Source organism: Mixophyes fleayi, chromosome 6 (genome assembly GCF_038048845.1).
Source record: "Mixophyes fleayi isolate aMixFle1 chromosome 6, aMixFle1.hap1, whole genome shotgun sequence".
Classification (NCBI taxonomy): Eukaryota; Metazoa; Chordata; class Amphibia; order Anura; family Limnodynastidae; genus Mixophyes; species Mixophyes fleayi.
Genome location: NC_134407.1, coordinates 122,256,278 through 122,271,902, shown reverse-complemented (window position 1 = coordinate 122,271,902; position 15,625 = coordinate 122,256,278). Strand labels below are relative to the sequence as shown.

The 15,625-nt window shown below is 41.1% G+C and overlaps 1 protein-coding gene across 1 annotated transcript; it reads left to right on the top strand.

Annotated features, from left to right (window-relative positions):
• Positions 1 to 1,081: 1,081 nt before the first annotated feature.
• Positions 1,082 to 15,377, top strand: LOC142161532 (glutathione S-transferase P 1-like). The gene is made up of 7 exons (XM_075217231.1): positions 1,082 to 1,179; positions 2,428 to 2,463; positions 2,964 to 3,076; positions 5,698 to 5,785; positions 11,269 to 11,372; positions 14,936 to 15,043; positions 15,120 to 15,377. Coding segments are annotated over exons 1-7 (636 nt in total). The 5' UTR covers positions 1,082 to 1,178; the 3' UTR covers positions 15,306 to 15,377.
• The last annotated feature ends 248 nt before the right edge of the window (positions 15,378 to 15,625 follow it).

The window sequence follows — 15,625 nt, the reverse complement described above, 5'->3', positions numbered from 1 at the left end:
ACACTCCCAGCGCCGAGACTTAACCCTTTCTAGTGTTGCCTGCTGGCACCCATACATTAAACACATTCAATACATTTATTTTTATTGTATACCTTTTTAAATAACTATTGTACACACGTAGTGCCTATCGCCGGTGAATTAACCCTCCCAGTTCCAGAGTACATTTAAAGATGGGCGCCACATACGTGTGGCAGACAGAACACTTGGCCTGGCTACAACTACTTTTTATACACATTTTTGAAACCCATTAATACATTAGCCACATAGATTGTAAGCTGATGTGGATCATTAAAACAAATAATGTAAAGCACTTCATAATAGGTTGCAGCAAATAAAGTGCAATTGGAAGGTGCAAAATGTGTCCCATTAAAAATACAAGATGAGATGAGATCTATGGCTGCTCTAAGTTGTCTTGTGGAGCGGAAATAACTGTGCTCCCTTCCACATAGTAAGAAAAGCCCCTAAATTAAACCCCTTCCAATCCTTTACCTCATTTCAGTAATCTTGCTCCACAAAATGAAATCTCTTTTTAACATTGCACAGCAAAACTAGGAGCACTGTTGCGACTACTACGTACTTAGCAAGGCATGTATTCTCTCTGCAAAATTCTGCTCCTCTGCAAATATCACCTATTTGTTCTGAAAACCCCTGCACTCAAGCAGAAATCACAGCCAAGGAGACTTCTGTGTTGAATATCTACTTTATAAATTAACTACATAATTTGAAAGTTTGGCAAACCATTTTATATACGGTTGCAAGTTATTCCTCTTGCCCTGCAATGTGAACCCTGCTCTGAGCAAAGGCTCTAATGCAGGGTTTCCCAAACCCAGTTCTCAGGGCTCCCTAACAGTGTAGGTTTTCCATATCTCCTTGCTGGAGCACATGTGTATTCATTACTGACTGACACATTGTAACAGATCCACAGGTGGTCCTAATTATGTCACATGTGATCCAGAAAACCTGGGAGCCCTGAGGACTGGGTTTGGTAAACCCTGCTCTAATGTGTATTGTGTCTTCCCAGCCAATGTCTCTACCTCCACAGTTTCCCTTATGCAATCTCTGATTTCTGACCTACATCACTGTGACTCAGCAGAAATGTTCTTACATATAAATCATTGCTTGAGGCAGGAGCTGCAATCTGCGCTGACACAGGCATAGCAGGAAATCTTCATCATACAAGTAACGGCATCTTCACTAAACTCCAAGAATTTTTTTTACTATTGCAAAGTAGTAGTACAGTTGAGCTTCTTGTTTTTTAATCCTGTTTAGAAAAAAAATGGCTCTTATCCAACAAACTGTTATTCAGACTTTAAATTTCGTACATCGTGTGTTTGTCTCTTCTCTGACAGCTGAGTAGTAGTAGTAGTAGTAGTAGTAGTAGTAGTAGTAGTAGTAGTAGTAGTAGTAGTAGTGATTTGGGCTTTTTTTGCACATTTTTGCGATGGCCCCCTTAACACAGGAGCTCCTTGTTTGAGGCTTTTATAGTGCACAGGACATAGTTAGGCTGGGTATACCCTACAGAAATTTTCTACCAATGCAATATCGTTAACGATTTAACCAATGACAGAATGTCTTAATCAGCATGTTGTTTCATGCGTACACATTTTGCAAGGTTTACTTTCAGATCTGTGATCTTAATCTGTCATAACCATCGGCTGAAAAGATCGTGACTCTGTTCACTCTATGCACATCTGAATACACTGCTGGTCGTGAGCGCATACACACTGCAGAATTGGAATAACATTGTTCCATCATTTACAGAGATATTTAGTCCATTTATAAAATCAAATCAAACAATATGATGCTTTGGAAGGATGCAACATGATCGTTGCAGAGTACACACTAATGTGATATCAGACTGAATGGTCGTTTATTATGCGATTGGCCCGATAATCGGGTGAAAAACCTGTCGTGTGTACCCGACCTTACTTTTGTTTTGTCATTCTGGGATTTTAGCCTAGAAGCATGTCTCTCATGTTTCCCGTGGCCACATTTCCATGTCTAGCTACAAAGGGTCACTTCTGCTGTCTTTCTCATGAAGCTTGCTATTTCCAGCCCAGGATATTTGTAGTCAAATAACTTTTGTATATTTATGAGACACTACATATTATTTTCTTTTTATTGTTATGCAGTATATTGTCTTGGCATTTTATGCTGCAACTTTTCTGTCTGCACTGATTTTTTTAACAACCTATGTGTTTGCAGGTACTTCTCATATGCTGGATTCTGAGTCCTTCAAATATAATGAGATTTATATCCCTCAAAATATTCATATGCATATATTTTTATCTATGTATTGTATTCTATTCATATCTCTGGGGTGTGGATAGTCAGATCATTTCGAATTTTTTACGTTCTTCTTGACTGTCATTTTATAGAGGTCAATGTTTGTCTCTTTCTGACTGTTATTATGTATCATTCTTGCAGTGGCTGCATATACATTGACATACTACCCCGTCAGAGGTAAATATGACCATACTTGTACAGTAGCGCTTCTCCATTCATGGCAGGATAGACCTTGGACAGAAGAGAAATAGCTCTGACTTGTACTAGAACAAATTAAGGGGAATATTTACTAAACTGTGGTTTGAAAAAGTGGAGATGCTGCCTATAGCAACCAATCAGATTGCAGATATCATTTATTTAGCACACTCTACAAGATGACAGCTAGAATCTGATTGGTTGCTATAGGCAGCATCTCCACTTTTTCAATTCCGCAGTTTATTAAATATATACCCCTAAAACTTAACAGAATTCTGATATTGTTTTAATACTGCTACTGCTGTTTACTAGTACTTGAGTTGTATCTTCCATTGTGGTTTATGGAGACACAGTCCTAAGACAAAAGGGGGCACACAAATCATTCATTTATGTGTTAACTTTTTTTTTTTTTTTTTTTGGTAGTTGATCCCATTTATGAGTTGCATGTTTTTTATTCCAATACCTGTGCTGCTTTTTTCCAGGGAGGGCTGAGCCAGTACGTCTGCTTCTGTCAGACCAAGGTATCTCTTGGACAGAGGATGAGGTACAAATAGAGGACTGGGTCGCAGGGAAAGTAGACCAGAAGAAGAATGCGGTGAGAAAACCCATCATTGATTTTAGGCTGTTTACATTGTCTGAAATCTCAACTAAGTAAAAATATATTTGTTTTGAAGGTAGATACTTAAAGGGCAACACCAGTCTCTCCGCAAATAAAATCATCCAACTAGGAGAGGCTTGCCCCCCTGAAATATATTATGTGAAGAAATATAATCTTGCATCTTTTAGAATTTGCTAAACTGACAACTCCCCATTAAAATCCTATCCTTGTCCGTGCATGCATACCTGTGATGAATTACAATTTGGAATAATATTATAATTATAAAGCACCACAAGGCTTCCACAGAACTATACATAAGGGGTAATAAAGGAATCATCTGCACATGGTATTGAAGCAACTTCAGTAATGTGCTGACTTAACCTTCTAATGATCAGTATTACGAACACTACTGTGTACCTATAATACATATACAATATGTAACTTTATATATTACTCAAGCTTAAAAAGATAAAGTGCTCCATTCTCTGTGGACACTTTAAGAGAAGGAATGTTTTAGTATTGGCAGCCTAATCCACTGTTTATTTTCCCATAACTCCCAACCATCCCGATTTAGAGCAGTAGAGAACGGGTTCCACACACAATACTGAGAACGGCAATGGAGGTGTTTGGAAAGAAGGGGAGGAGAGTACGAGGCAGCCTGGAACTTCACACGTGCTAGACATGCCCCTGGAGTGTGGTCACGCCCCCTGTCCAAATTGCCGGATCCTGTAGTCTAGGGAAGGAGCCCTGTAGCACTGTCATTACCAGGGCATGCGCAGCAGCTCCGCTTCGGCAGCACTGTACTATACAGCAGCCGCGGCGCTCTCAAAGAAGTGTCCGCGGCAGTGCTGTATACAATACAGCACCGCAGCGGATGCTTCTTTGACAGCGCTGTGTCTGCTGTATAGTACAGTGTCACTATTTGGGGCACTTCATGAGGGGAGACCCAGAAACCCCCCCCCCCCTGCGTGCGCCCCTGATAACTCACGCATGCTATTCCCACACATGTACCCTCTGTCAACATGCTTTACTCACATATGCTCCCTCTGCCCAGCAGCTTTACTCGCACATGCTCCCCAGGGCCGGATTAAGGGAATGGAACCCCCAAGGCTAAGGGGGCCTCCATTCCACTGTGAGCCACCCCCCCTCCCCCCCGAGCGCTTACCTCTCTCCATTCTTCTGTTCCTGTAGTGCTTCCACGGTGCGCTGTAAGCTCCTTTCTGAGGAGCAGGGCCACCATCAGGGGGGTACAGCTAGTACAGCTGTGAGGGGCCCAGACAGATAACGGGGCCCGGACAGACCTCTACGTCAGGCTCCCTGGACTGTCGGGGCCCCTCAGTGTGACCGACCGTGCTGCCCCCCTTCTGCGCGATGCTGCAGCTTCCAGGATCTGATAGGCTGGGACCGCGGCATGGTGATGTCATCACAGTGAGCTGCTCTCCCAGTGTATCAGTGACCGGGAGCTGTAGCATCGCGGAGGAGAAGGTAAGTTAATTGGGTGTCCATTTTATAGGGGAGTGAAGGGCAGATAAAAGAGGGGAACATTAACTGTGCTTGGGGGAGAGGGGGACATTAACTGTGGAGGGGGGGGAAGAGAGGGACATTAACTGTGATTGGGGGGGGGAGAGGGGGACATTAACTGTGGGTGAAGGGGTACATTTGCTGTGATTTTGGGGAGGGGAGAAAGGGACATTTACTGTGATTGTGGGGAGGGGGAAGGGGGTTGATTACTGTGATGAGGGAGTGGGGGTAGAATGTACTGTCATGAGGGATTGGGGGTGCATGTATGGCGAAGAGGGAGTGGGGCACATGTATGAGGAGGTTGACAATTTCTGATGGTAGCCCTGTTGAGGGTAACTCGTGAGACTGAGTCATAGTCTCACTCTCACGAGATCTCAGTAAGGAGACCACTGCGCGCCGCGGGAGCACTATAGTGACGCAGGCAGCTAATGTTTGCCGTTCTCCTTGACAATCTGACAGACGGAGCTGGGGACACCCCCGACCCGATGAATGCTGGCAGGCCCCCTAGATGCCCGAGGCCCCTAGGCTCTAGCCCAGTTAGACCTCGGGTTAATCCGGCCCTGATGCCCCCCTGTGCCCAAAAGCTTTACTCACACATGCTTCCTGTGCCCAGCAGCTTTACTCATACATGCCCCCCTCTGCCCAGTAGCTTTACTCACTTAACCTCATCTACGGTACCTATTATTTGTGATTTGCTATACTATCATTCAGGCAATGCTTTAAACGTTAATATCAGTGCATAACACACATAGAGCAGCATTCTTAGAGATGCATTATAGCACTCCAGCGGTTATCAACGCTTTCCTGACATTTTCATTTAAAACTGCAATTTTATTAATGACAAAACCCATCGGATGCCATTTTAAAAGAATGACAGGAATATGCAGAGAATCGACGGTTCATCGAAACCGCAGTTTAGTAAATATACCCCTCAAATGATCAAAAAAGGGTACTTGTATATCACATAAGGTAGTGATGTACAATCTGATATTATTTAATGTGCATACCTCTAAATGTCAAAAGGGCTTCTCATTACCCTTAATTGTAGTAACGAAAAACAAATTTCCCCACATTTTTTGTGCTGGCATTGTTCACAGGTCTTTGGTCAGCTGCCTCGCTTTCAAGATGGAGACTTTGTGTTTTATCAGAGCAACACCATCCTGCGATACTTGGGACGCAAACATGGTGAGTCTTCTGTCATATATTGTAGATTCTTCTGCTCTCCAACAATGACACTCCACAATTCACAACATATTATAATCACTTTCAGGGACAGGTTGTTGCTGAGAAGGTATATCTAACCACTTCACTGCATTCAGTCTAGGTGGACTTAAGCACACTACAATCCCCATAAAGGTTTAATAAAATTCATTATAATATTTATTCATACAACAGAATGTTATAACTAAATTGAGTATAAAATTGTTTTGTGCAGTTGTTCAGTATTGAAAAATAAAGAAATATAATGGACACATTTTTAAAACCTGGGACTATCCATTGTTCACAGCAGCAATTTTGACAGTGTGTTTGGCACTCTAGTAATTTACTGTAAAGAATTGTTTGTATATGCGTAAATTGGTGGTAATCGGTTTTCTGATTACCACAATTACGACATCGGGAATGCCTAAAAAAAGACCCCAAAACCATTCAAAAGCGAATTAAAAATAATCAGAATTCCCCCTCACCGTCTATTATCCAACAATTCCTAAAGTCGTGTAATCTTCCAAAACTAGACAATAACATAGCTTCTAAACTGAATGAAGACATTAATGAGGAGAAGCTTAAAGCAGCTCTTAAATCTCAAAAGAATTCCAAGGCTCCAGGTCCTGATGGATTCACAGAACAGATTGAACAATCGTTTATCACAACTCATAGACCCAGATCAAGTTATATTTGTTCCTAACAGACAAGCTTTGGACAACACCAGGAGAACTATAGACTTGATTTCCCATATAAACCAATTCAAACTCCCTTCTGTAATTTTAGCGTTAGACGCAGAAAAGGCCTTTGATAGGCTCTCCTGGCCATTTATGTTCCAAACCCTCCAATCCTTTGGATTTTTTGGTAACTTTCTTCAGGGTATCCAAGCTCTATATCATAATCCATCCTCCTCGGTGTCGACAAATGGCTTGAGCTCATCCGTGTTTGGCATTAATAATGGGATGAGACAAGGGTGCACTCTCTCCCCTCTTATTTATGCACTATGTATTGAACCACTTGCTGCTCGGATCCGACTGAACCCAGATGTGAAGGGAATCCAGGTCAAAAGTAGACAACACAAGATTTCGTTATTTGCAGACGATGTTCTCCTCCCTTTTATCATCGCCTCAAACCTCCCTTCCTAATTTTGCCGAATTGCAAAATTTTGGTGTCTTCTCTGGTTATAAAGTAAAAAAACTCCAAATCAGAGGCGCTTGCGTTACACCTTCCCAAAAAAAATACTGGAACTCAATTTTGAGTTTCAGTGGTGCCCTCGAGCAATTCGATACTTGGGAGTCTAGATAACAACTTCTTACAAAACTTTATTTCAGACTAATTACCCCCCTTTGCTGTCTACAATAAAACAAGACTTATTGACTTGGAGTTCTCTTTGCATCTCGTGGTTCGGGAGAATCAATACCATTAAAATGAATGTCTTACCCAGACTATTATATTTATTCCAGACCCTTCCGGTCAGAGTCCCTGATTCTTTTGTTAAGTTCTATTCAATCTATTTGTGACAAGTTTGTGTGCCATGGCAAAAGACCCAGGCTTAGTAAACTTTGTTTAGCTAAATCTAAATATAATGGTGGCCTGGGCCTACCCTTATTTGATAAATATTACCACGGACTCATCTCATTTCTTGGCTCTCACCATTAGGACTCAAGAAATGGGTGGATATTGAAGAATTGTTGTCCCCAGATATAGGAGTGTGCTTCTTACCTTGGATCCCTAGGAGTGTCAGACCAACCTCAGCCATTGTTATGCCTTCTATACATTTTACATTGGAGGTATCTGAAAAGTTGAACAAAAAATATGCACTGGCTCCCTACCCTTCACCTCTCACCCAGCTGTGGAGATACCCTCGTTTCCCACAGGGCTGCATTAAGGCTTTTGCTTACCCTTGGAGGAAAGCAGGGTTAGATCGCTTTCTTCACATGATGGGTGAACATGCACCACGTTCCTTCACAGACCTGAGTGAGAGATATGCTCTTCCAAGCAATTTGTATTTTCATTATATGCAAATTAAAAGCTTTATACAAGCCCAGACACAATCACCTAAGTTGAGGCTACCAACACCTTTTGAGAGGCAACCTGGGTCGCCGAGGCTATATTTAGATTCTGTATAGCTCTCTAGTGTCCTCCTCATCTCCTTCTATGGAACCGTTTGAGCAGGCATGGGAACGAGATCTTGGGATAACTCTGGACGAGGAGGGATGGTCGACTATTCGTGAGAGAGTTTCGAGGTCGTCCATTAACACAGCCATTCGCGAAAATTCATATAAGATCTATACCAGATGGTACATGGTCCCTGAGAAACTTCATTATATTTTTCCCCATACTTCAGATCTTTGTTGGCGCAACTGTGGGGCGGTGGGCTCTTTCTTTCATATTTGGTGGGAGTGCCCTCTGGTGTCAAGATTTTGGGATGATGTAATATCACTGGTTCGACAGGTCACCTCAATTAAGGTGCCTAAGAATCCACTTTCGGTGCTTCTATATAAACCTATCAAAGACATCACAAAGGCTTCGGATAAGCTTATCCGGCATATTTACAATGCAGCTAAGTTACTAATAGCTAGTGAGTGGAAGAAGGCCTCACAACCTTCTAGAGAGGGAGTTATGAAAAGAACTTGGCACACTGCATCCATGGAATATGTGACTAGTCTCCTCCATGACACAGTTCCCACGTTCCACAAAGTGTGGGACCCTTGGTATAGCTTTAACAACAGCTCTATGCCAGGCCTCTTGTAAGCCTTAGTTGCTCTTCCCTCCTAATCCCTGTGTGTATATCTCTTCTATTCTTTAAATGTTCCCTATGTCCGCTTCTTCCCCCCCTCTTATTTTTTTTACTATCATACAGATATGTTGGGCTCTCAACTGAGGATGTACACCCAACATGGATTGCTCCTCTCCCCTCCCCCCTATACCCCCAACAAAAAATAAAAAAACTCGGCAGTTTATGTTATTTACTTGTTATGTACAATGGTGCAGGATTTATCTCAGGACTTGGAAAACTTTCCATTTCAATACTTATCCTGCAGACCTTTTAACCTCATCTTAGAATGTACCTTGTCATAAAAAATCGCTCTGTTTTCTGTTGTTTTTCTGCATTTTATATACCCTATTTGCTGGCGTATAAGACTACTTTTTTGCCCTGAAAAACATGCCTCCAAGTGGGGGGGTCGTCTTATACACCGGGTCCAGTATCGCGCGGTATCCAGTGCGGCCGCGGCGGGTCATCAGCAGCGATACAGGGGTGCCAGCCTTTTCGGCGTGACCGGCCCGTTCTGCTGACAGGGAGGGCAGACAGGGAGCAGGGACCAATCCAATCAGGCTTTGTATACAGCCAACAGCCAACCACAGTACTGCACCATTGTACAGTACAATACAGCATAGAAAATGTCCAGCAGTCAAACCCCTATCATGGCACCAGCAAAAAGAAAGAAATATGATGCAAGTTTTAAACTTAAAGTTGTAAACTTTGCCATGGAACATAATAATTGTGCTGCTGCAAGACAATATGGAGTAACAGAAAAGATGGTTCAGGACTGGAAATCAAATGAAAAAGCATTAAAGATTATGCCAAGGGGTAAGTGTGCACTTGCTCTCTCCCTCTATTTGTTATCTTCCTTCTACCATTGACTAGTGAATTACGTTTAATAAACTTGCACTGTTTTATGTTTACTGTACATGTTTGATAACATACAGCCTTGTGACAGTTTTCCTGCATGTCATAGAATATAAATGAACATGTTGAAATCAAATCTGATGTTCTTTTACGTTTTATTTGGTGTGTGGAAGGTGTGCGGAAGAGGGGGTAGTCTTATACGGCGAGCATATAACAAACTCTATATTTTCCGTGGAAATGTTGGGGGTCGTCTTATACGCCCAGTCGTCTTATACGCCGGCAAATACGGTATATATTTTTTTTTATATATATACATGTGTTATTATACTTTGTATTCCTGGTACTTGGATATTGCTTTAAACATGTACTGTTGTACTTTATATACACCTGCTGTTATAAATAAAAAGTTAAAAACAAAATAAAAATAATCAGACTTAGCTTGAACACGACAATAAAGATAACCGAAGAAAGCAGCATAATGACAGCAAGGCATTCTGATTCAAAAACTCACCAGTAGTGCAGCCTGACATCATTGATACTTGTGGGAATAAAAATTTAAAGCGGCAATGTGAGGTTAAGTGTTTAAACACTTAACCTTAGGGGTCCCCCCATTGCCACTTTAAATTTTTATTCCCACACGTCGCGATGATGTCAGGCTGCACTGCCGGTGAATCGGAATGCCTTGCTGTCATTATGCTGCTTTCTTCGGTCATCTTCATTTTTGTGTTCAAATCAAGTCTGATTATTTTCAATTCACTTTTGAATGATTTTGGGGTCTTTTTGTAGCCATTCCCGATGTCGCAGTTATCACTGTAGTTAAAACGTACCCAACCCAAGCAAAGTACTCGTGCTTCCTTCAATGTGCTTTAGGTTGGTTAATAAGTTTAAAAATGAATGGCTATATTGGATTTATTACCACTCTTAATTCCAAGGATTACAAAAATATAAATATTTATTGTATAACCTGAAAATAAATATTAATAGACATAATTATAATATTGCACCACTTAAATATATATCACAATAACAGATCTAAAAGGTCACCAGTAATAACACAATACAGTGATACAAAAAGGACAGTCCTTTATAATGTAGAACAACCTAAAGTTCAATTAAAATCATATAATATCACAACAAATTGAGCTACCGTAAATCATTTATAATTATATATTGTAAATTACAATGGAATACCCACAGCAACATTGATTAATTGGGGGCCCCAATGTACCTTATTAGCAAAGAATTACATAGAATTCAATTAAATAACAATTGGTTCTGTCATTGTGTTAAATTTAGATTTTTGGAAATGTTCATTTTTTTTTCGTTGACTCATGGGTTTGCTAAAACAGAAAATATCCAAATGTTAAGGAATGTAAACTTGAGCACCCCCCAGGGAACCATTCTCCCAAATATCAACAGAATTATGTTATTTACAAACAGCAGACACTTGGCAAAAGACATCAAGATAGTGCATACTTTCATTACCTCACCATTTGTCACCATGGCCCTGTCGACGGCCCTACTATGTAATGCCAATATTCACAACATCACACAGCAGAGGAAGGGGCATGGTCTGATGGCAATAAGCCCCATCTCTGCCATGATCCGAGAGGGTGCCTGCTCTTCCGTGGGCTGGGAACAAAGTAAGGCAGTGCTTAGACTTGACTTTACACTTATATGCACAGAGAGAGCTTGCAGAGGCATTACAATCCTACTTCAGACAGCCAAAATTCTTGAACAAATGAATACTCTTACAGTGAAAATAAACCTTGCCATTGCTAAATAATATAGCATTATTAGACACACTATACGTCACTTTATATGTTTTCATTTGCAGGTGTCAGTGGCAGTAATGAGCAAGAAAGCACAATTATCGAAATGATAAACGATGGTGTGGAAGATTTGAGGCAGAAATACTACATATTCCTCTTCTTGCAAAATGTATGTATAGTAATTTATAATAAATACCTCAGGTCTTTCTATGATCAGCATGCCAGATTATAGACACTTGCCTTATTAGAAATGTTGAAGAGATGGGGAGCAAGAGGGTGTAATATTTTGTGAGCATGAATAAATTGATAACCTTTGCATTATTTTCTATAGCATGTTTAATGGCTAATAAAACCACAATACATCTATACATTTTTCTCATAATGTATAGATGTACTCAGTGCTAAAAACAAATAAATCATCCTCATTTATTTATATAGCGCCACCAATACGTTATTTGAAATGGAGGAAGGTGCTGCATGTGCAGGTCATGTTTACTGCAACCTCTGCACGTCTGAGCAGGAATCCATCACTATGCACTAGCTCCAAGTCCCAGCACTCCCTAATTCTCTCCTGGATGCTGCTATTTTTAGTCCTGGTTCAATAGGCCGTTCCTGTACCTAGTTACCCATTCAGGCCTACTCAAGTTCCAAGCCTGGCAGACAGAGAATCTCTCCATCCAGACCTTCCAGCGGTAATACTAGCTGCATTCATCTACTCAAAGGTCACCAAGGAAAATGGGAATTCCTTTCGGTCTGCAGTGTGAGGAAGCCATCCTTCATCTCTGAAGATCAGTTGGGGTGATTACAGTAGCAGAGGCCTTCTACAGGCTGCTCTTTATCTTGCGGGTGGTGTCCCTCAGAGACGCCCTCAACACCAGTGATGACCAGCTGTTGGAGTGAGGAATGGCAGCCTGCATGTGAACTGCAGAGTGTCTTCCATCTTGGACTTGGACTAATCAAGACCTCAGCTGCGGCCTATACCACCACATCATCTGAAGTCAGACTTTATCAGCAGGGGCCTGTAATCTTCTCCGGGCCATAGTGCCTCCTTTTTCATCTGCCTACCTGCCCCTGCAGTACAGGTAGGCCTCCTCCTGATAGGTGCCGCTACTATATAATCTCATGCCTCTACTGACCAGTCCTCCATCTGGCCCCAGGACAGGCCATGGCCACCTCGTAGCAGTGGGCAGTGAATCCAGCACTCGGGTGTGTCCTGAAGGGGAGAACCCATGTCCTTCTGAAGGACCTCTTCATCATCATCATTTATTTATATAGTGCCACTAATTCCGCATATCTTCGCATAGGCACCTTCTAGGCCTCTGCACCACCTTGGCCACTGAATCATGTAGGCCTCATATACTTTTAGGTCTCGCCATCATCTAGTCCTCAACACCATCCTGCATTTTGTATTACTCAACCTACACAATCTGCACCTTCTAGGCCCCTCACCATCATGACCTCAGCCCCAACCAGACTTCTTCATCACCTGTACCTTCCAGGATTCTATACAAACTAGGCCTCTGCACCATCTTGGCCCCATTTGGAGCCCTGCACTATGCTGTCCTCAGCATTTTCCAGACCATCGCACCATAGTGGATCCCAGTTAGCCTTTTGTCCCATTTTCTCTTATTGTCTCTCATTTACACCTATCCCGCCTTTAATCCTCTACCCTATGTATCATGTCTGCCCACTTTCCGTCTCCATCCTTATCACTCTCATGTCTCTTATACTTAATTTTCTTTGTACGCCATGCAAATTGTTCTGTTAATGACATCTATGCATTTATTATTCTGCTTATCTGAACCCATGTACCGGTTAGTGTTGCTGTCATGTATTATGATGAAATGATTCTGTAGGCCATGCAAATTGTTCTGTTAATTGCATCCATGCATTATTATTATTCTTAGCTGTACCTATCTACACATTGCTTACTGTTCTCATGTATGTCTTATCTATATGACTATGTCAGGCGGTACAGAATCCATATAAATAAAATTGAGGATAGTCATTATCTAAACACAAGTTGAAAACCATAAAATTACAAGTAAATTTATAGACAAAGAAAATATCATTAACATCATAATCCTCAACATTAATTTATATAGTGCCAGCAAATTCCACAGCGCTTAACAATTGGGAACAAACACAATAATATACAATACTGGGTAATACAGAAAAAGAGGTAAAAAGGCCCTGCTCGCAAGCTTACAATCTAAGGGAATATATAAAGGATGTAACGGTCATAGCCAAACATAAACAGCATTAAAGGTGCAATTTTGATTCCAGGAAAGATTCACAGTGTGTGCTGTTAGATAGTTATTATACAGAGAAAATCCACAGTTGCAGACATATTTCTTATATTTTTTTGCTTTGCCCAATATACCATAAATGTTACTTGCAATACCACCATTTGGTGCTCAGAATCTCTTGGTGATGGTGAAAATCCTTGAAAGTAAAGGCTTTATTATTAAAGAAAGCATTTATTTCAATGTGTAATGGTTTTAATTTTATTTTTATTAAAATATATATTTTTTACGTTTTTTGTATTAGTTTTTTTAATTAGATTTGGGCTTTCATTTCCCTGTACATGCACGAGCTGGCCACCCAGCTCATACATGTGCATATCCCCAGATACTGGCCCAGTGAAGGCATAAGGTTACCCAGTACTACTCTAGGCCAGTTTTCTTAATAAATTGCATTTTTTTAAATCCAAAATAAGCATTATTATCAAAATTAATCTTATCGCCACATTTGGATAAATAGGCCCCTTAGTGTAAACCTCTTTTCTGAACAGAGCAGGAATCGGAATAAACGTGGGGAATGGAGTGCCGGCTCTGTGCATAAGACAGTGATAGCTAATCAATGGTTTTCTGGCTGGTCTAGATATACATCAGCTAAGCTCAGACTTGCCAACTCTCCCGGAATGACCGGGGGACTCCCGCATTTTGCGAGAGTCTCCCGGACTCCCCGGGCGAGTGTGGAAATCTCCCAAATTCTGCCCACTTCCTAGTGAAGTGGGCAGAATTAGATCCCAAACGCCGCGATTCCCGGTGAATTGCGGCATTTAGCCCCGTCCCCCACTGTCAAATGACGCGATTTGCGTCATTACATCGCGGGGGCGGGGCCAAAATGACGCGATTTCAGGCGCCCCGCCCCCCGCACGCCCACCTACTACCGAGAGTCTCCCGGACACCAACTTAAAAAAGTTGGTAAGTATGCCTAAGCTCTCACGCCAGGGTGCTCAGAAAATGTGATTTATATGTCATTTTGTTGCATGGCTGTGATGGAGTTGAAGGTATTATAAAAAAAAACAAAAGTAATACATACATGGGGCTAGATTTACTAAGCTGAGGGTTTGAAAAAGTGGGGATGTTGCCTATAGCAACCTATCAGATTCTAGCTTTCATTTATTTAGTACATTCTACAAAATGACAGCTAGAATCTGGTTGCTATAGGCAACATCTCCACTTTTTCAAACCTGCAGCTTAGTAAATCTAGCCCATAGACTTTTTATTAAAAGAACAATCAGAAAAAATGCTTACTTTAGCATTGCCCACAGAACAATCCCCTCATTTTTTGTGGTGAAGAGGACAAAATTGCATATGGCTTGTTATTTCTTTTTAGCTTCTGAGCAAAATGAAAGTTGTTTAAAAAGCGGTTATGTAATAAACTGATTTTCCAGCAAGTATTTTTATGTGTATAGCTGGTACAACCACCTTTCATGTGTTGCAGGAGGAAAACAAGGAGAAGTACCTGCAGGATCTAAATACTCAGCTAGGTTACTTTGAAAGAATTCTTTCCAAGAATTCCAATGGATCTAAATTCCTGGTGGGAGATAAGGTAAATATAATCAAACTGCGATACATTTGCAGATTGGCAATGGTAGAGTAGATGAAACTCTTATTGTTTCCTACAGGTCTCATATGCTGACTATAATCTCCTGGACATTCTACAATGCCATCTAGACCTTGCACCAACATGTTTGTCTAGTCACCTGCTTCTATCTGGCTATGTTGAAAGGATACTTAACCGACCTAAACTGGGAGCTTATTTGAAATCTGATGGCCGTAAGAGACGCCCAATCACCACTAAGCACAAGTAAACAAGAAATTCCCTCAAGCCCTATATGAGCTGTTGTGTAGCATTTCAAAATAAACTACATTTTTCAAGCCTACTTGACTTTGTTTATGTAATTGATATTTGTTTTAATCAAAAAGCAAAATCTTTTTCGATTGATTATAAATAAGGGTTAACTTCCTCTCCTATGGTCAAAACATAACATTTACTTTTCCTAGATTTATTCAAATGTTGCAACTATACCCTAAGAAGAATCCTGAGGACATTTTAGGAGTTTGTGGGGCTGTACTAAAAACTGTACCTGTCTTCTTTACTCAACACCAGACCACATGGAGGTTTACAATG

What these genes read in the sequence shown, in the direction of transcription:
- LOC142161532 (XM_075217231.1), top strand. An exon ending in GACATACTACCCCGTCAGAG is followed by an intron (nt 2,464 to 2,963) that starts GTAAATATGACC and finishes GCTTTTTTCCAG; the next exon opens with GGAGGGCTGAGCCAGTACGT. An exon ending in ATACTTGGGACGCAAACATG is followed by an intron (nt 5,786 to 11,268) that starts GTGAGTCTTCTG and finishes TTTCATTTGCAG; the next exon opens with GTGTCAGTGGCAGTAATGAG.